Genomic DNA, 21,486 nt, shown 5'->3' on the forward strand with positions numbered 1-21,486 from the left:
AGGCAGCACCTGGAGGCAGCAGGGTGAAGCTGGTAGAGGGTATGGTGGGGTTGGAAGAGTAATGGGCAGAACCTTCAATGCCTGAGGGCTCCTCTCCAGGCCCCAGGGAGAAGCACTAGGATGTCTGACTGAGGAGGCTGGGCTGGAGAACCAGTGGGACTGGCCAGCTCCCTTGGTCTGGCCTGGGCTGGCCCCTGATCTCTATCCTCAGAAACTGACTTGGTCATCCATGGTAAGAGGTTCCCTCTTTTGCAGCAGAGAGAACCTTTCAAGAAAAGGTGGTTCGCCCTGGATTGCCATGAGCGGAGGCTGCTCTATTACAAGAACCCACTGGTAAGAGCCACTCCTGCTCCCTCCCCAGGGCTTCCTCAGACAGAACTGGGTAGTGCTTGTCTGAAACTATGTGAAAGCTATGGATAAACACATCTCCCAGAGCCCCAGAGCTAGAGAAACCCTGAGAGGAAAACTTCTACCCCTTGTTTTTGTTGCTCTTGAAGTAATCTCCTGTGGCATGAAGCTTCTTTCCCCTCGCTTTCAGGAAGTCCATTATGAGTATCCAAAATGCTGCCCATGGTAGTTAAATGAGGTGTATTTCTTCCTCTAGTCTCCAGGGCTCACTTCTAACCAAGAGGCCGTGATGTGTAGTGGTTAGGAGTGTGGTGGACTCTAGAACCTGGCTGTCTGGGCTCTGGTCTCAGCCTTGCTACTTGTAGTAGTGTTGCCTTGAGCCGAGTACTTAGCTCTCTGTGCCTTAGTTTCCTCCTCTGAAAAACAGGCTTAATAAGAATGCCTTCCCCAGAGGTTGCCATGATGGCTATTTAAGTTACTATAAAGCATTGTAATTCCTGATGCTGATTTTAATAGGTGCTCCATAAATGTTAGGTATCACTTATTTATTTTTTTAGAGACAGAGTCTCTCTCTGTCACCCAGGCTGGAATGCAGTGGCACAATCACAGCTCATTGCAACCTTGAACTTCTGGGCCCAAGTTATCTTCCTGCCTCAGCCTCCCGAGTAGCTCAGAATACAGGCATGTACCACCATGCCCAGCTAATTTAAAAAAAAAAAAAAAAGGTAGGGCTGGGTGCTCTGGCTCTTGCCTGTAATCCCAGTACTTTGGGAGGCTGAGGCAGGAGGATCACTTGAGCCCAGAAGTTCGAGACCAGCCTGCGCAATATAATGAGATCCCATCTCTACAAGAAACTTAAGGCCGGGCATGGTGGCTCACGTCTGTAAACCCAGCACTTTGGGAGGCCGAGGCGGGCAGATCACGAGGTCAGGAGTTCAAGACCAGCCTGACCAACATGGTGAAACCCCGTCTCTACTAAAAATACAAAAATTAGTCGGACATGGTGGTGCGTGCCTGTAATCCCAGTTACTCAGGAGGCTGAGGCAGGAGAATCACTTGAACCTGGAAGCAGAGGGTGCAGGGAGCCGAGATCACACCATTGCACTCCAGCCTGGGCGCAGAGCGAGACTCCGTCTCAAAAAAAAAAAAAAAAGAAAAAGAAAAGGAAAGAATCTTTAAAATTAGCCAGGTGTGGTGGCGCATGCCTGTAGTCCTAGCTGCTTGGGAGGCTGAGGTGGGAGGATCGCCTGAGCCTGGGAGGTTGAGGCTGGGATGAACCATGATTGTGCCACTGCACTTCCAGCCTGGGTGACAGAGTGAGACCCTGTCTCCAAAAACAATTCATAATAATAATTAATAAATTTTTTTTTGCAGAGAAGGGGTCTCACTATATTGCCCAGGTTGGTCTCATATTCCTGGCCTCAAACAATTCTCTGCCTTGGCTTCCCAAAGTGCTAGGATTATAGGCATGAACTATCAGGCCCACCCTCAGTATCTTTTCAACAGATGACGTGTATGATTTATTTTAGGGTTTTGATCTTTCAAATTCTGGGTCCCACTCAGCAGAAATCCCAGCAGGGACCTCATACCCCCTTCCCAAAATAGAGCTTGGAGGCTGTCAGGGCTGCAGGGCCCCTCTGCCCTGGGGGCACCCTCTGATGACCCTGTACCCTCCATTTTCAGGATGCCTTCGAGCAGGGCCAGGTTTTTCTGGGGAACAAGGAGCAGGGATATGAAGTCTATGAAGACCTGCCCAAGGGCATCCGAGGAAATCGCTGGAAAGCCGGACTCACCATTGTCACCCCAGAGCGGAGATATGTCCTCACTTGCCCCAACGAGAAGGAGCAGCAGGAATGGCTGGAAAGTTTGCGGGGTGTCCTGTCCAGCCCCTTGACGCTCCTCAACCGCCTCAGTAAGAAGCAGGAACTGAAGGGTGTTCTTTTGGCCAAGGGCAGAGGGCAGAAAGGTGCTTTTTCACTTAGGTTCAGCTGTGATGCCACAAAAGAGTCTTGATTCCTGACTATGCTCTTTTCACTGTCTTTTCTTCCTGAGAAAGAAAAGCACAGACATACCATTATTGCCAAAAAGTCTACTCTGTCCACCCTGGGTTCCCGTAACAAAGCCCTTCCCCAGGAGCTTTTAGAGGAGTTTGGCCCTGGCAGAACCCCCGGGTACCATCTGTACCCCTCGCAGTGTGGGGGCTGAGCAGCTTCTCTTTCCCTCCACCCTCCTCTATGCTGATCCTTTTTCTCGTGAGAAAACCCTGGCCTGTTATTATTAGCTAAGGTCATACCCGCTGGGCAGCTCCTGGGATTTTTGGATTCCTCCCCACTCCAGAGGGAAGGCTATTTCTAGTGGCTTCTTTTCTCCGAGTCCTCCCTTCTGTCTGCCTGTCTCCTGCTCCTCTTTACCAGTAGGCCTTCCTCAGTGCTGACAGCCCTGTGAAAAAGGAGGAGACATGCCGAGCTCCGGCAGGAAACTGCTGGCCCAGGGCCTGGCTTCTGGGGCACAAAGGAGAATTTCTGTGTTTGGAAAAATACAGACTGAGCAGGTGACCTCCGCACAGCCCCTTGGGGGAAACACTTGTGCCCTTTGAGTCTGACCGATATAAACACAGACTCTCTTGACTGTCCCACAAAGGCCAAAGCCAGAGAACCTCAGAAAGGGACTTGCAAATTGTGAGTGAGGCATATCAGCTGGTGCTTTCTTTTCTCTATGGGCTGCCATTTATGAGTCTCTTGGTTTCTCTCTGTCTCTGTCCCTCCACTTTTCTCTCCTTTGCTGGTGTGTGCATCCCCTCTGATGCCCTGGCCCTTACTCTTTCATTCTGTTTTTTATTCAGAGGCTCCCTCTGTCTTCGTGTTATTTTTTTTTAATTTTCTTTTTTCGAGATGGGATCTTGCACTGTCACCCAGGCTGAAGTACAGTGGTGCGATCTCAGCTCACTGCAATCTCCTCTTCCTGGGCTCAGGCAATCCTCTCACCTCAGCCTCCCAAGTAGCTGGGACTACAGGCTCGTGACACCACATCCAGCTAATTTATTTTGTATTTTTGGTAGAGACAGAGTTTCACCATGTTGCCCAGGCTGGTCTCGAACTCCTGAGCTCAAGTGATCCACCTGCCTCGGCCTCCCAAAGTGCTGGGATTACAGGCGTGAGCCACTGCGCCCGGCCATGGCTTCCTCTGTCTTTGTACACCTGTCCCTTTGCTGTCCCTCTCCTCCACAGAACAGCATTGGCATGGCCACCTCCCTCAGCCCTCTTCATTTCCCTTGTAGCTGCATCAACAGAGAGTGGCCGCAGCAGCAGGTGACCCATTAACTGAGGGACTGGCTGCCACTGAACACCTGGAGCGCCTTGTAGGAAGGAGAAGTTCGCACCTCGACCCTGGCTGCCCACCATCAGTGCCCCGCAGTCAGCAGCCATCCCTGGCAGTGAACTCTGCCAGGACTGAAGCTGTGGCTTTATCCATCAGCTCCCTGAGCCTTCCCCCCAACACACCCCAGGGATCTGAGGATCTGGTACATAAATGAACATCTATCCCCTCATCCCCCATATACACCCAGGCTTGAAATGCCTACAGGCCCAGAACTTTCTCACATCTGGAATGGAGGCATTGCAATGAAAAGGCACCCACAGCATCATGCAAGTGGCATCTTGTTAAAAAAAAAAAGTTTAATCTGAATCTAACCATGAGGAAATAATCAGACAAATCCACATTAGGGGCATTCTGCTAAACATCTGACCCGGACTCTTCAAAAATGAAGAGTGAAAGATAAAATACTCAACGGCTAGGTGCAATGGCTCACATCTGCAATCCCAGCACTTTGGGAGGCCAAGGTGGACGGATCGTGAAGTCAGGAGATCAAGACCATCCTGGCCAACATGGTGAAACCCCATCCTTACTGAAAATACAAAAATTAGCTGGATGTGGTGGTGCACTCCTGTAGTCCCAGCTACTTGGGAGGCTGAGGCAGGAGAATCGCTTGAACCCGGGGGTGGAGATTGCAGTGAGCCAAGATTGCACCACTACACTCCAGCCTGGTAACACAGCAAGACTCTATCTCAAAAAAAAAAGAGAAAGTAGTCAATATTGTGAAAGATAAAGTAGTCTGAGAACTGTTCTATATTAAAGGAGACTAGGCCAGGCGCAGTGACTCAAGCCTGTAATCCCAGCATTTTGGGAGGCCTAGCTGGGCAAATCACTTGAGGTCAGGAGTTCGAGACCAGCCTGGCCAACATGGTGAAACCCTGTCTCTACTAAAAATACAAAAATTAGCTGGGCTTGGTGGCGCATGCCTGTAATCCCAGCTACTCAGGAGGCTGAGGCAGGAGAATCGTTTGAGCTTAGGAGGCCGAGGTTGCAGTGAGCCAAGATCACGCCACTGTACTTTTTTTGAGACTCTGCCTCAAGAAAAGAAAGAAAGGAGACTAAGATATGGCAACCAAAAGCAATTCATGGTTCTTGATTGGTCCTGGAAAAAAAAAATAGCTGAAAAGGACATAATTGAGATAACTGGGAAATTTGAATATGAATGTGTATATTAATAGTATTGTAATGTTGTGATAATTGTGCTGTATTTGTATGGCGGAATGTTCTTTTTCTTAGGAGATACACACTGAAATATTTAGGGATAAAATGTGAATGCAATTGATTCTTTTTTTGTTTGTTTGTTTTGAGATGGAGTCTTGCTCTTTCGCCCAGGCGGGCGAAATGGCTGGGTGTGGAGGTTCATTCCTGTAATCCCAGCACTTTGGGAGGCCGAGGCGGGTGGATCACTTGAGGACAGGAGTTCCAGACCAGCCTGGCCAATATGGTGAAACCTCATCTCTACTAAAAAAATACAAAAATTAGCCAGGCATGGTGGCGCGCACCTGTAGTCCCAGGTACTCGGGAGGCTGAGGCAGAAGAATTGCTTGAACCGAGGAGACGGAAGTTGTGGTGAGTCAAGATCACGCCACTTCACTCCAGCCTCGGTGACAGAACTAGACTCCATCTGAAAAAAAACAAAAAAAAAGTGAACTGTGATCGTGCCACTGCACTCCAACCTAAGTGACAGAGCAAGACCCTGTCTCAAAAACAAAAACAAAAAACTGAAGAGACACAGTGCTATTGGAGGCAGAGGCAGATCCAACCCAGGCTCTGAGTGCGGCCCTGCAACCAACCCGAAGCCACTGGAATATTCACTTCCCCACCTCTGTGCCTTGATTTTTCTATTTAAAATGAAGTTACACTAACTATTGAAATTCAAAGTAATAACAAGTATTTCTGACTACCTCTCAGGTGCCAGGCTCTGTGCCAGGCCCTGTGAATAGGCAAAGATGACATGGTCCCTGCTGTGACAGATCGCAGAGCGCTGGAGAGGCAGCCTCTTAACAGGCAGCACAGTGAAGTGAGTGTTCAGAAAGGGGAAGAGCAGGCTGCTGTGGGGCTGTGTGGTGATGGGGCTTAGCCTAGTTCGGGGGCGAGGGAAGCCTCCTTCCTCTCCCGAAAGTGACATGTAAGTTGAAACCTTCAAGCTGTTTAGAGGTTAGTCTAAAGGAAGAGGGTGAGGAAGCACTCTAAGCAGAGGAAATGAAATGCTCAAAGGTCCCAAGATGGAAAAAAGGAACTGAGTGAGGCCCGGTGCGGTGGCTCACACCTGTAATCCCAGCACTTTGGGAGGCCAATGCAGGCGGATCATGAGGTCAGAAGTTCAAGACCAGCCTGACCAACATGGTGAAACCCCGTTTCTACTAAAAACACAAAAATTAGCTGGGCGTGGTGGTGGGTGCCTGTAATCCCAGCTACTCAGGAGGCTGAGGCAGGAGAATCGCTTGAATGTGGGAGGCAGAGGTTGCAGTGAGCCGAGATTGTGCCATGGCACTCCAGCTTGGGTGACAGAGCGAGACTCCATATCAAAAAAAAAAAAAAAAAAAAGGAACTGATTGAAATCTCAAATGGCTGAAATGTTAGAGAAACAGAGTGCCAAGGCCCCTGCGCTGTGACTTGTTGTTCCTTTCCTCTGTCTTCAAGCAACACGCAGAAATACACTGGATGTTCTCTCTTCGCTTCAATGGAGACCCAAGGAGCTGGGAGGGTCTCTAAGAGACTCTCTGTGGCTGGGTGTGATGGTTTATGCCCATAATCCCAGCCCTTTGGGAGGCTGAGGCAAGAGGATTGAGACCCAGAGTTCAAGAGCAGCCTGGGCAACATAGTGAGATCCCATCTCTACAAAGAAAAAAAAATTAGCTGGACATGGTAGTGCATGCCTGTAATCCCAGCTACTCAGGACACTGATGTGAGAGGATCACTTCAGCCAGGGAGGTCATGGCTACTGTGACCCCTGATTGCACCACTGCACTCAGCCTGGGTGACAGAGTGAGACCCTGTCTCAAAATAAATAAATAAATAAATAAATATGCATTTTATGGGACTTCCCTTTGGATCCCCCAATCAAAGGATAAGCAATGCATCAGCCTGTGTCCTTCCTGAAGCTTCTCGACTGCCCAGATAGGGAGGTGAGTCCTCTCTATCTCCTCTGGCTCTGGATGCACCTTGAAAATGTGCATTTTCAAGGACACTTGCTGGGTTGTGCATTAAGGGCCGGTTTACTTGTCTTCCTCTTTCACCACCTGTAAACTCTGTTGGGTGTACTCTGCTAAGTTCTGGGGATGAGGAAATTAATAAAGGCACGGTCCTGCCCTCAAGGAACTTATGGTCTAGAGGAGAAGAATGAGAGGTAGACAGGCAGTAACAAAGCTACTTGAAGAGGCAAACTGGGATTCTAAGGGTGGGAAAGAACAGACACAAGAGATAAAGTCCCAACGAAATGGAGTGCTTAGTTTTGGATGATTTCTTCCTCAAGGAAGAGTATACTTCTTTTTTTTTTTTTTTTTTGAGACGGAGTCTGACTCTGTCACCCAGGCTGGAGTGCAGTGGCGCGATCTCGGCTCACTGCAAGCTCCGCCTCCCGGGTTTACGCCATTCTCCTGTCTCAGCCTCCCGAGTAGCTGGGACTACAGGCGCCCGCCACCTCGCCCGGCTAGCTTTTTGTATTTTTTAGTAGAGACGGGGTTTCACCGTGTTAGCCAGGATGGTCTCGATCTCCTGACCTCGTGATCCGCCCGTCTCGGCCTCCCAAAGTGCTGGGATTACAGGCTTGAGCCACCGCGCCCGGCCGGAAGAGTATACTTCTATACTCTTATATTTAATCCCTTTTTCCCTTTTTGGCTTGTTAGTGCAAGGAAGTTTCTATTACTTGAATCAGTCCCGACAGATAAAAGTTCTGTAAAAGAGATGATGCCTCTGCTGAATCCTGAAGAATGAGTAGAAGATACTTAGGTTGGCGTGGGAGGAGGCAGAGAAAGAAGCATGTGTAAAGGCTCAGAGATATCAGGCATGCACGGGCCTGTAATCTCAGCTACTGGAGAGGGTGAGGTGGGAGGATCATTTGAGTCCAGGAGTTCTGGGCTTTAGTGCACTATGCTAATTGGGTGTCCATGCTAAATTCTGCATCAATATGGTGACCTCCAGGGAGTGAGGAACCACCAGTTTGCCTAAGGAGGGGTGAACTGGCCCAGATCAGAAATGAAGCACTTCCATGCTGATCAGTAGAGGGATCATGCCTGTGAATAGCCATTGCACGGTAGCCTGGGCAACAAGAGTGAAACTCTGTCTCAAAAAAAAAAAAAAAAAAAAAAAATAGTAGCCAGGCACGAGCACTGCAGTGCATACCTGTAATCCCAGCTACTCAGGAGGCAGAGGTGGGAGGCTTGCTGGGGCCTGGCGGGTTGCCTGGGTGACAGAGTGAAACTCTGTCAAAAAAAAAAAAAAAAAAAGAAAGAAAGAAAGAAAAAGAAAAAAGAAAAGAAAATTTGAATCACACTTCACTTGTATTAGTGTTCTCCAGAGAAATAGAACCAATGAGAGAGAGAGAGAGCGCGCTATAGAAAGAAATTTATCATGAAGCACTGGCTCTAAGAAGTCCCACAATCTGCTGTCTGCAAGCTGGAGGCCCAGGAAAACTGGTGGTGTAGTTTCAGTCCAAGCCTGAACCAGGAGTGCTAATGTCTAAAGTAGTCTTTAGACATGGATGTCTTAGCTCAAGCAGAAGGAATGAATTCACGCGTCCCCACCATTTTAACTTATTTGAACCTTCAGTGGATTAGATGATGCCCACCCACGTTGGTGAGGACAATCTTCTTCAGTCTACCAATTCAAATGCCAATCTCTTCCAGAAAGCCCTGCCAGATACACCCAGAAGTAATGGGTTATATAGGCATCCCTTGGCCCAGTCAAGCTGACACAAAAATTAACCATTACAATTCTCAAGAGAAAAATCAATGAATAGAGACTGATTCTAAGATATTTCAGATGTTAGAATTAATGGGGTTTTACCATGTTTGCTAGGCTGGTCTTGAACTCCTGACCTCAAGTGATCCACCTGCCTTGGCCTCCCAAAGTTCCGGGATTACAGGCATGAGACACCACATCTGGCTGGTACTGAAAATTTTGAATTACAAATATGGTGCCACATTATATTTCTATAGGGTAGCACCGAGTTAAGTTTCCACTTTGATAAGGCAGAAAAAGGGTAAAGTAAGCCCAATGTAAGTAGAAGCAGAAATCAATGACATAGAAAACGGCAAAGGAAAAAATAAGCAAAGCCAGAGTGAGTTTTTGGTTTTTTTTTTTTTTTTTTTTTGAGACGGAGTCTCGCTTTGTCGCCCAGGCTGGAGTGCAGTGGCCGGATCTCAGCTCACTGCAAGCTCCGCCTCCCGGGTTTACGCCATTCTCCTGCCTCAGCCTCCCGAGTAGCTGGGACTACAGGCGCCCACCACCTCGCCCGGCTAGTTTTTTGTATTTTTAGTAGAGACGGGGTTTCACCATATTAGCCAGGATGGTCTCGATCTCCTGACCTCGTGATCCGCCCACCTCGGCCTCCCAAAGTGCTGGGATTACAGGCTTGAGCCACCGCGCCCGGCAAGTTTTTGGTTTTTTATTGTTGTTATTTGGGTTTTTGTTTTGTTTTGTTTTGTTTTTGAGATAGGGTCTTGCTCTGTTGCCCTGGCTGGAGTGAAGCAGCATGATCACAGCTCACTACAGCCTCTACCTCCTGGGCTCCAGCAATCCTCCTATCTCAGCCTCCCAAGTTGCTGGGACTCTAGGCGTGCTCCACCATGCCCAGCTAATTTTTGTATTTTTTGTAGAGATAAGGTTTCGCCTTGTTGTCCAGGCTGGTCTCAAATTCCTGGGCTCAAGCGATCCACCCGTCTCAGCCTCCCAAAGTGCTAGGATTACAGGTATGAGCCACCATGCCCAGCGTTTTTTTTTTTTTAGTCAATAAAAAGGATCTTAGCTATACTGATCAAATAAAAGAGAGAAGAGACGGGGTTACAGATGACTTTTTTTTTTTTTTTTTTTTGAGACGGAGTCTCGCTCTGTCCCCCAGGCTGGAGTGCAGTGGCTGGATCTCAGCTCACTGCAAGCTCCACCTCCCGGGTTCACGCCATTCTCCTGCCTCAGCCTCCCGAGTAGCTGGGACTACAGGCGCCCGCGACCGCTCCCGGCTAATTTTTGTATTTTTTTAGTAGAGACGGGGTTTCACGTGTTAGCCAGGATGGTCTCGATCTCCTGACCTCGTGATCCACCCACCTCGGCCTCCCAAAGTGCTGGGATTACAGGCTTGAGCCACCGCGCCCGGCCCAGATGACTTTGAAGTGGCTGGCAGCAGATCATGCAGGACTTTATAAACTTTTTTTTTTTTTTTTTTTTTGAGACAGAGTTTCGCTCTTGTCCCCCAGGCTGGAGTGCAATGGTGCGATCTCGGCTCACTGCAACCTCTGCCTCCCAGGTTCAAGCAATTCTCCTGCCTCAGCTTCCCGAGTAGCTGGGATTACAGGTGCCCACCACTATGCTCAGCTAATTTTTTGTATTTTCAGTAGAGACGAGGTTTTGCCATGTTGGCCAGGCTTGTCTTGAACTCCTGGCCTCAGGTGATCTGCCCGCCTCAGCCTCCCAAAGTGTTGGGATTACAGGCGTGAGCCACTGCGCCTTTATAAACTATTTTAAGGTATTTAGATTTCCAGCACGAAGGCAGTAAACGGGGGAGGGACATAATCAGGTTTGAATTTTTTTTTTTTTAAAAAAACAGCAATCTAGAGTATAAGTATGAAACATACCAATTGATAGGTCATTTCAATAACTCACAGATGCCATAGTAATATGTAATTGTAGGCCCATGTCAGAGGCATCATACCAGCTCTCCTTTCCCATTGCTTTCCTATACATTCTTCAACTATTTAGAAGAAAAAGGCATACTTCTCACCCATCTCAAATCACATTAGGACGTAAAAATATCTGGCGTGTCAAGTAAATAAGTAATTTGAAATATTAATGACAATTAAGCCTTCTTTTTAAATTTTTATTTTTAAGTTATATAGTGAAGTTGAGTTTCTCTTTCTTTTTTTTTTTTTTTTTTTTTTTGAGACGGAGTCTCGCTCTGTCGCCCAGGCTGGAGTGCAGTGGCCGGATCTCAGCTCACTGCAAGCTCCGCCTCCCGGGTTCACGCCATTCTCCTGCCTCAGCCTCCCAAGTAGCTGGGACTACAGGCGTCCGCCGCCTCGCCCGGCTAGTTTTTTTTGTATTTTTTAGTAGAGACGGGGTTTCACCGTGTTAGCCAGGATGGTCTCGATCTCCTGACCTCGTGATCCACCCGTCTCGACCTCCCAAAGTGCTGGGATTACAGGCTTGAGCCACCGCGCCCGGCGAGTTTCTCTTTCTTTGTACTGTTCTGTGTTTTAACATATATATGGATCCATATAATCACCACCACAGAGTAAAGAACAGGCCAGACGCGGTGGCTCACACCTGTAATCCCAACACTTTGGGAGGCCAAGGCAGGAGGATCACTTGAGGCTAAGACCAGCCTGGGCAATGTAATGTAATGAGATCCTGTCTCTACAAAAAACAAAAAAAGGCCAGGTGCGGTGGCGATCACGAGGTCAGGAAATCAAGACTATCCTGGCCAACATGGTGAAACCCCATCTCTACTAAAAATACAAAAATTAGCTGAGCGTGGTGGCGCATGCCTGTAGTCCCAGCTACTCAGGAAGCTGAGGGAGGAGAATCACTTGAACCCAGGAGGCGGAGGTTGCAGTGAGCCGAGATTGCACCACTGCACTCCAGCCTGGCGACAGAACGAGACTCTGTCTCAAAAAAATAGAAAATAAAAATAGCCAGGCATGGTGGCATGTGCCTGTAGTCCCAGCTACTCAAGAGACTGAACTCCCACTTAAGCCTGGGAATTCAAGGCTGCAGTGAGCTATGGTCTCACCACTGCACTCCAGCCTGGGTGACAAAGTGAGACCCTGCTTCAGCAAAGACCAGTTTATTTCACACCCAAAAACTCCCTTATAGCCACACCCTTCCCCTGCCCCATGGCAACCATTGATCTGTTCATCATTATAGACTGTATTTTCGAAAATTCCATATACATGGAATCATTTACTATGTAATTTTTAAAGACTGGATTCTTTCACAGCACATGATACCTTTGAGATTCATCCAAGTCACTGCATGTGTCAATACATCTTTCCTTATTGCTAAGTAGTATTCCACTGTATGAATGTACTATAGCTTGTTTATCCAATGGAATGCTGCTTAGCACTAAAAAGGAACAAATTATTCATACATACCACAGTCTCCAGGTATGGGACTTCTGGTTCATATTGATGTGGGGTAGGTAGTCAAGGAAGTAACCTTGTTCTCAGGACATAGCAATTGTGGTGACTATTCAGTCAATGCAATAAGCCTCAGCATTCGCAATGTAATTGAGCTTATTCAAACAAAGCTATCTGCAGTAGGGAATTTCTCATGTAGACAGCATGCACACTTTGGGTTTTTTTTTGTGTGTTTCTTTTCTTTTCTTTTTCTGAGATGGAGTCTTGCTCTGTCACCCAGACTGGAGTGCGGCTCACTGCAACCTCTGCCTCCCAGGTTCAAGCAATTCTTCTGCCTCAGCCTCCTGGGTAGCTGGGTCCACAGGCGCACACCACCATGTCCAGATAATTTTTGTATTTTTAGTAGAGACGGGGTTTCATCACGTTGGCTGGGCTGGTCTCAAACTCCTGACCTTGCGTGATCCACCCACCTCGGCCTCCCAAAGTGCTGGAATTACAGGTGTGAGCCACCGCGCTCGGCCCTGAGAGCATGCACACTTTGATTTTACCTGGTCTCAAACTGACCCTTTGCTCATTTTAATCGTAAAAAATACACCCCCAGGTGGACATTTAAGATGGTAATGAAACATGTGATGTACGGACAAGCGCGTAAACTACTGTGCATGTGCACCCAGAAGACCACCCAGAACATGCTTACGCCTCTTTCCACTTCCTTAGGAATAATCACGTAAGACTCCCATAAAGGGAGTGTCCTTAGTGCCAGTTTTTGCTGTCTCATCCTTAAACAAGCAGCCTGCCCTGAATCCTCTTTCTCTCAGTGTGCTGTCCATTCTGCCCTTAACTTTCAAAACACTCTTTCTCCTTTACAGTAAATTACTCTTACTCTATGCTGCACTTTTTTATTCCCCCGAGGTTCATGCCATTCTCCTGCCTCAGCCTCCCAAGTAGCTGGGACTACAGGCGCCCACCACCATGTCCAGCTAATTTTTTGTGTTTTTAGTAGAGACGGGGTTTCACCACGTTGGCCAGGATGATCTTGAACTCCTGACCTCATGATCCGCCCGCCTTGGCCTCCCAAAGTGCTGGGATTACAGGCATGAGCCACTGCGCCCGGCCTATGCTGCACTTCTTTTGCTGTGTGTCTCTTGTTTAAATTCTTTTTCTTTTTCTTTTTTTTTTTTTTTTTTTTTGAGACAGAGTCTAGTCTCGCTCTGTCACCCAGGCTGGAATGCAGTGGCACAATCTCAGCTCACTGCAAGCTCCGCCTCCTGGGTTCATGCCATTCTTCTGCCTCAGCCCCCTGTGTAGCTGGGACTACAGGCGCCCGCCACCATGCCCGGCTAATTTATTGTATTTTTAGTAGAGATGAGGTTTCACCGTGTTAGCCAGGATGGTCTTGATCTCCTGACCTCGTGATCTGCCCACCTCGGCCTCCCAAAGTGCTGGGATTACAGGCATGAGCCACCGTGTCTGGTCTAAATTATTTTAAACTAAGAAGATAAGAACCGAGGTATCTAAGGCTGGGCTCGGTGGCTCAAGCCTGTAATCCCAGCACTTTGGGAGGCCGAGACGGGTGGATCACGAGGTCAGGAGATCGAGACCATCCTGGCTAACACGGTAAAACCCCGTCTCTACTAAAAAAAATGCAGAAAACTAGCCGGGCGAGGTGGCGGGTGCCTGTAGTCCCAGCTACTTGGGAGGCTGAGGCAGGAGAATGGTGTAAACCCGGGAGGCGGAGCTTGCAGTGAGCTGAGATCCGGCCATTGCACTCCAGCCTGGGCGACAGAACGAGACTCTGTCTCAAAAAAAAAAAAAAAAAAAGAACCGAGGTATCACAATAGGTATCAACATTTGGTTAGATACATGCTTAATTTTATTACAAACGTTCCTGGTGGCTGTACTACTTTACATTTCACTAGCAATGTATGAGAGTTCCAGTTACTCTATCACCAACAGTTGGTGTTGTCAGCATTTTTTATTTTAACTGTTCTGATAGGTATGGAGTGGTATTTTATTATGGTTCTAATATGCATTTCCCTAGTGACTGATAATCTCGAAGACCTATTATGTGCTTATTGGCCAATCATATCTTCTTTGATGAAGTGACCATTCAATTCTCTAACTTTTTTTTTTCTTTTTTTGAGATCTGGTCTCACTATGTTGCCCAGGTTGGAGCACAGTGGCTATTCACAGATGTGATCATGGCATACTACATCCACAGACCCCTCGCCTCAACAGATCCTTCTGCCTCAGCCTCCTGAATAGCTGGAACTACAGGCGTGTGACACAGTGCCCTGCTTGCCTTTTTAAAAAATTGGGTGGTGGCCGGGCGCGGTGGCTCAAGCCTGTAATCCCAGCACTTTGGGAGGCCGAGACGGGCGGATCACGAGGTCAGGAGATCGAGACCATCCTGGCTGACACGGTGAAACCCCGTCTCTACTTTAAAAATACAAAAAACTAGCCGGGCGAGGTGGTGGCGCCTGTAGTCCCAGCTACTCGGGAGGCTGAGGCAGGAGAATGGCGTGAACCCGGGAGACGGAGCTTGCAGTGAGCTGAGATCCGGCCACTGCACTCCAGCCTGGGCGGCAGAGCGAGACTCCGTCTCAAAAAAAAAAAAAAAAAAAAAAAAAAAAAAAAAATTGGGTGGTTTGAGTCAGGCACGGTGGCTTATGCCTGTAATCCCAGCACTTTGGGAGGCTGAGGCGGGAGGATCACGAGGTCAGGAGATTGAGACCATCCTGGCTAACATGGTGAAACACCGTCTCTACTAAGAATGCAAAAAATTAGCCGGGCGTAGTGGTGTGCGCCTGTAGTTTCAGCTACTCGGGAGGCTGAGGCAGGAGAATGGCATGAACCTGAGAGGCAGAGCTTACAGTGAGCCGAGATCGCACCACTGCACTTCAGCCTGGGTGACACAGACTCTGTCTCAAAAAAAAAAAAAAAAAAAAGAATTGGATGGTTTGTTTTTTCTATTGTTGAATTTTGAGAGTTCTTCATATATCCTGGATACTATGAATACAGACATGGATTTGGAAATATTTTCTCCCAGTCCATAGTTTTTCATTCTGTAACAGTGTCAGTGAAGGCTTCTTTAATCAAGGCATTAAGGTTAGGGTTTATGACTTTCTTTGTTTTTTGCTGACTTTTGTTGCTGACAAAGTTTGGCATTAATAATGGTGTGAGAAAAAAATGGGGTGAGGCCAGATGTGATGGTTCACATCTATAATCCCAGCACTTTGTAGGCCACGAAAGGAGGATCGCTTGAGGCCAGGAGTTTGAGGCCAGCCTGGACAGCATAGCATTCAAGATCGTCTCTACAAAAAAAATTGTTTTAAGTGGTGTTTCGGCTTATGTTTGGGCGTTTGAATTCATTTATTATGATGTGGCGTGGAAGTAAGAATGATGGAAGGTTAATGATCTCTTCTGTCCCTTGACAAAAAGTGCTTTGTCCCTGAAAATATTTAGTAAAAACAGAGAAAACAAACTGATAGGACATGTTAGGCTGAGTGTGGTGGTCCACGCCTGTAATCCCAGCACTTTGGAAAGTTGAGGCACAAGACCGCTTAAGCCCAAGAGGCAGAGTTTGCAGTGAGCCAAGATTGTGCCAGTGCACTCCAGCCTGGGCAACAGAGCAAGACTGTCTCAAAACAAACAAACAAACAAACACATGTTAATGGCAGTGTGCCTTATTTCATCTAGCACACAAACTCAAGCGCCTCATCATTTCTTATTATTTTTTTATTTTATTTTTTTTTAGACAGAGTCTTGCTTTGTCACCCAGGTTCGAGTACAGTGGTGCAGTCTTGGCTCACTGCAACCTCCACTTCCCAGGTTCAAGCAGTTCTCCTGCCTCAGCCTCCCAAGTAGCTGGGATTACAGGTGTGTGCCACCATGCCCGGCTAATTTTTCTGTTTTTAGTAGAGATGAGGTTTCACTATGTTGGCCAGGCTGGTCTTAAACTCCTGGCCTCAGGTGATCTGTCCGCTTCAGCCTCCCAAAATGCTGGGATTACAGGTGTGAGGCATTGCCCCTGGCTCTGAATTTTTTAATCTAATTTAGCATTGGAACCTAGTGTCACAGGGATGGGTGTTAACACATGTACTTGAATAGAAAAATTTCAGGGTTAGGCATGGTGACTCAAGCCTGTAATCCCAGCCCTTTGGGAGGCCAAGGTGGGAGAATTGCTTGAGTATGGAGTTTGAGATCAGCCTGGGCAACATGGTAAAACCTGGCCTTTACAAAAAAAATACAATAACAGAGCCAGGCGCGGTGGCTCACGCCTGTAATCCCAGCACTTTGGGAGGCCGAGGCGGGCGGATCACCTGAGGTTGGGAGTTCAAGACCACGCTTACCAACATGGAGAAACCCCATCTCTACTAAAAATACAAAATTAGCCGGGTATGGTGGCACATGCCTGTAATCCCAGCTGCTCAGGAGGCTGAGGCAGGAGACTTGCTTGAACCCAGGAGGCGGAGGTTGCGGTGAGCCAGAGATCGCACTGTTGCACTCCAGCCTGGGCAACAAGAGCGAAACTCCGTCTCAAAAAAAAAAAACAATAACAGGGCATGGTGGCATATGCTTGTAGTCCCAGCTATTTGTGGGACTGAAGTGATGGCTTGAGCCTGGGAGCTCCAGGCTGCAGTAATCAGAGATCACACCACTGCACTCCAGCCTGGGCAACAGAGACCCTGTCTCAAAAAACAAAAAAAAACCCAACAAAACAAAACAAAAAAATACATATATATACGTATACATATATGTATGTGTGTATATATATTTCAAATACATAACATAAAAACACCTTTCCAGGCCGGGCGCGGTGGCTCAAGCCTGTAATCCCAGCACTTTGGGAGGCCGAGACGGGCGGATCACGAGGTCAGGAGATTGAGACCATCCTGGCTAACACGGTGAAACCCCGTCTCTACTAAAAAATGCAAAAAACTAGCCGGGCGAGGTGGTGGGCGCCTGTAGTCCCAGCTACTCGGGAGGCTGAGGCAGGAGAATGGCGTAAACCCGGGAGGCGGAGCTTGCAGTGAGCTGAGATCCGGCCACTGCACTCCAGCGTGGGCGACAGAGCGAGACTCCGTCTCAAAAAAAAAACAAAAAAACAAACACCTTTCCAAAAAATATTAGATTGACAATGATGTATTAAAATAAACAATATTCTAATTTTCCCAGTCCTTTCTGAGTATATCAGTAAACACAGTGTCTCTTAAGTTAAAGTGTAATTACTTTTAATTGATAGTCATTTGCTAAACCTTGGCAGTCTTTTTGGCATATTGTAAGCACCCAACGGGTTCTTCCTGCCCACTGCACAGGCAGAACAGTAAAGAAAGAGTTTAATTAACATTAAGGTGAGGTTGGCCTTGTGGGAGAAGTGGAGTTATCAGTCTCCCCAAAGGCTGGAGGTCATGGTTTTTCAGTTTGGTGGGCAGGGGACTAGGGGATGGATGCTGCTGATTGACTGGGGATGCAGTCATTAGGGATGTGGAGAATAGTCCTCATGAACTGAGTCCACCTCTGGGTGAGGCTGCAGGGCCAACTGAGTCAGAAGCCACCAGTCCTGGTGGTGTAAGTCTGGAAAACATCTCCAATGACCAATCTTAGATTCTACAATAGTGATGTTATCTATAGGGGCAATGGAAGAAGCCACAAATCTTGTGACTTCTGGCTACATAACTCCTGAATGTCAGGGATTATAGAAATTATGTCAACATGTCAGCAGAATTCAGGCCCCTCCCATAAACTTAATTTTGTGGCCTCTCAATAGTTTTACAAAGGTGGTTTCAGCCCCCTCAATAAGGAGAGGATTAGTTTTAGGGAGGGACTATTATCATCCTGACTTCTAAGTTAAACTGTAAACTAAATTCCTTCCACGGTTAGCATGGCCTACCCTAAGAATGAGTGAAGACAGCCAGCCTGTGAGGCTAGCAGCAAGATGGAGTCAGCCACGTTACAACACCACCCAGAAAATGAGAAAGGGAATACTTCTAATGACTTTTGTAACACAAGTGTTTCAAATTCTTGCTTTAAACAAAAAATTAAAGAAAAATCAAATCAAGTTGTCAGTTGAGAGATTATCACTATGTGACTTTTTTGCAGATATCTCAAAAAATATGAAAATGAGTGACAATTTTGTCATCTATTTTTACATGTGAACAAAGTTTCTCAGCACACTCATAAAAACATAAAGGAAATAGAATTTATTGCGAAACCTTGTCTAATTCTATCATTAAATAATGTTCATTCCCAGATAAATGCTTTTTTTTGACAGAGTCTTGCTCTGTCGCCCAGACTGGAGTGCAATGGTGCCATCTCAGCTTACTACAACCTCCATCTCCTGGGTTCCAGCCATTCTCCTGCCTCAGCCTCCGGAGTAGCTGGGACCTCAGGCCACCATGCCCAGCTAATTTTTGTATTTTTTGGTAGAGGCAGGGTTTCACCAGGTTGGCCAGGCTGGTTTCAAACTGCTGACCTCAAGTGATCCGCTCGCCTTGGCCTCTCAAAGTGTTGGGATTACAGATTTGAGCCACCGTGCCTGGGCATAAATGCATTTTTGAAAGAAACGAGCCCATCTGTCTTATTAATAGCTATCATTCCAATAAAATGTTTACTCTCTTTAAAAGTTATTTATAGCCGGGCGCGGTGGCTCAAGCCTGTAATCCCAGCACTTTGGGAGGCCGAGAGAGGCGGATCACTGGGTCAGGAGATCGAGACCATCCTGGCTAACACGGTGAAACCCCGTCTCTACTAAAAAATGCAAAAAACTAGCCGGGCGAGGTGGTGGGCGCCTGTAGTCCCAGCTACTCGGGAGGCTGAGGCAGGAGAATGGCGTAAACCCGTGAGGCGGAGCTTGCAGTGAGCTGAGATCCGGCCACTGCACTCCAGCGTGGGCGACAGAGCGAGACTCCCTCTCAAAAAAAAAAAAAAAAAAAAAAGTTATTTATATAAATTGCAGCATAGTTTTCTTTTGTTTGACTGCTAATAGTAATTATATTGATAATTCAATCCAGGGGAAAAAATTTAATGAGAGGCTTTTTGTCATAGGAAGTTAAAAAGAATTAGAAGTTTAATACATATACATACTTTTTTTTTTTTTTTTTTTTGAGACGGAGTCTTGCTGTGTTGCCCAGGCTGGAGTGCAGTGGCGCGATCTCGGCTCACTGCAAGCTCCGCCTCCCGGGTTCACGCCATTCTCCTGCCTCAGCCTCCCGAGTAGCTGGGACTACAGGCGCCCACAACCGCGCCCGGCTAATTTTTTGTATTTTTAGTAGAGACGGGGTTTCACCGTGGTCTCGATCTCCTGACCTTGTGATCCGCCCGCCTCGGCCTCCCAAAGCGCTGGGATTACAGGCGTGAGCCACCGCGCCCGGCACATATACATACTTTTGTTGCAGAGAAGTGATAAAAACACTTTCATGCATGAAATATATTGCTTTGGAATGTAATTCTGTGGAGAAAATGGAATGGAAATACAAGTTCAGAAAGATAAAAGAATGACAACATTTCTTTGTGTTTTTTTTTGAGACAGAGTCTTGCCCTGTTGCCCAGGTTGGAGTGTATTGGCGCCATCTCGGCTCATGGCAACTTCCGGCTCCCGGGTTCAAACGATTCTCCTGCCTCAGCCTCCTGAATAGCTGAGATTACAGGTGCCCGCAACCATGCCCAGCTAATGTTTTTTTTTTTTTTTTTTTTGTATTTTTAGAACTCCTGACCTCATGATCTGCCTGCCTCGGCCTCCCAAAGTCCTGTGATTACAGGCGTGAGCCACCGCACCCGGCCAAAAATGACAAAATTTCTGATGTAGGCTGGGTGCGATGGCTCACGCCTGTAATCCTAGTACTTGGGAGGATGAGGTGGGTGGACCATCTGAGGTCAGGGGTTCGAGACAAGCCTGGCCAACATGGAGAAACCCCATCAACATGGGGAAACCCCATCTCTACTAAAAATACAAAATTAGCCGGGCATGGTGGTGAGCGACTGTAATCCCAGCTACTCCGGAGGCTGAGGCAGGAGAATGGTTTGAACCTGTGTGGTGGAGGTTGCAGTGAGACAAGATTGCGCCACTCCACTCCACTCCAGCCTGGGCAACAAAGTGAGACTCCATCTCAAAAAAAAAAAAAAAAAAATCTGTAAATGAAGAATTTGCTAATATATTTTTACTACCAGAGCTGACCACTCTGCCCCTTCCCCCTTTCTTATAACCATTGCATGATTTTGCATAAAACTTTTAGGGAGTGTCCAAGAAAAAAAGTTTGAAAACTACCGGTTAACCCATTCTTTACAGGAACTTGGCTGTGAAATGGAAAAGAGGAGAGCTGGCTCCAGGGAGGCTTAGGTGAAAGGTGATTTTATTTTATGTTTTAATTTTTATTTTTTTGAGACTATGTCTAGCTCCTTCCTCAGGCTGGAGTGAAGTGGTGCAATCACAGCTAACCACAGTCTTGACCTCCTGAGCTCTCATGGCTCACTACAGCCTCCACCTCCCCAGCTCAAGCAATCCTCCCACCTCAGTCCCCTGAGTAGGTGGGACCACAGGCCTGCACCACCATGTCTGGGTAATTTTTTATATATATATTTTTTTGTAGAGACAGGGTTTTACCATGTTGTTCAGGAAGGTCTCGAACTCCTGAGCTCAGGCAATCCACCTGCCTCAGCCTCCCAAAGTGCTGGGATTACAGGCATGAGCCACCACGCCCCACCAGTGATTTTATTTTTTAAGTTGGAAGATCTGAGCATGTTTAATTGTTTAGTATCATGCCCGTTTTACAGAAAAAAAAAGAGAGGCTCTTAGAAGCTACAATGTTACTTCAATGCGGAGACTCTGGAACAAGATCCAGGTCAGGACGGGCTAGGTTATGCTGCAGCAGCACACGCCCATTAAATCTCAGTAACCTGAATACATCCTAATTTTCTTCTCCCCTTACTATGTATCCTAGCGTGCGTCGGCAAGGAGTCTGCTCATCTTAGCCAATCAGTGACCCGGGTCACTGGATGATGGTTTCATCTCCATAGTTGGGGCAGCTGGCAGAAAGCGATACAATGGCTGGCTCAGTCGCCTTTAAAGCTGGTGGGAAGTAACATGTTATTACCGCTGTGTGTTTCAAGTGGGTCAGGTAAGTGCCAGTCCTACCATGTCCCCAGAAAGGGAAAGCACTGGAAACGTTGATGAGCAGTGCTGCCTACTCCATGACACTTCCGGTATTGAAAATAACCACAGGCCGGGCGCGGTGGCTCAAGCCTGTAATCCCAGCACTTTGGGAGGCCGAGACGGGCGGATCACGAGGTCAGGAGATCGAGACCATCCTGGCTAACACGGTGAAACCCTGTCTCTACTAAAAATACAAAAAACTAGCTGGGCGAGGTGGCGGCGCCTGTAGTCCCAGCTACTCGGGAGGCTGAGGCAGGAGAATGGCGTAAACCCGGGAGGCGGAGCTTGCAGTGAGCTAAGATCCGGCCACTGCACTCCAGCCCG

The 21,486-nt window shown here is 47.5% G+C and overlaps 2 protein-coding genes across 8 annotated transcripts in view; both read left to right on the plus strand.

Annotated features, from left to right (window-relative positions):
- LOC105485219 (ArfGAP with dual PH domains 2) overlaps window positions 1-19,674 on the plus strand; it is a 53,101-nt gene extending 33,427 nt beyond the window's left edge. For 3 of the 6 annotated variants that reach the window (XM_071082686.1, XM_071082689.1, XM_071082684.1), the window contains 3 exons: window positions 256-333; window positions 2,032-2,260; window positions 19,543-19,674. In XM_071082686.1, the coding sequence (XP_070938787.1) occupies window positions 256-333; window positions 2,032-2,260; window positions 19,543-19,652 (417 nt within the window). In that variant the 3' untranslated portion in view covers window positions 19,653-19,674. The other 3 variants (XM_071082687.1, XM_071082688.1, XM_071082685.1) reach the window with 3 other exon arrangements.
- Window positions 19,675-21,038: 1,364 nt separating this feature from the next.
- LOC105485195 (ring finger protein 135) overlaps window positions 21,039-21,486 on the plus strand; it is a 32,667-nt gene continuing 32,219 nt past the window's right edge. For both annotated transcript variants that reach the window (XM_011747413.3, XM_011747415.3), the window contains exon 1: window positions 21,039-21,127. The gene's annotated coding sequence lies outside the window, so the exon portion shown is untranslated. The remainder of the gene's footprint in view (window positions 21,128-21,486) is intronic.

This window comes from Macaca nemestrina, chromosome 17 (assembly GCF_043159975.1).
Source record: "Macaca nemestrina isolate mMacNem1 chromosome 17, mMacNem.hap1, whole genome shotgun sequence".
NCBI lineage: Eukaryota > Metazoa > Chordata > Mammalia > Primates > Cercopithecidae > Macaca > Macaca nemestrina.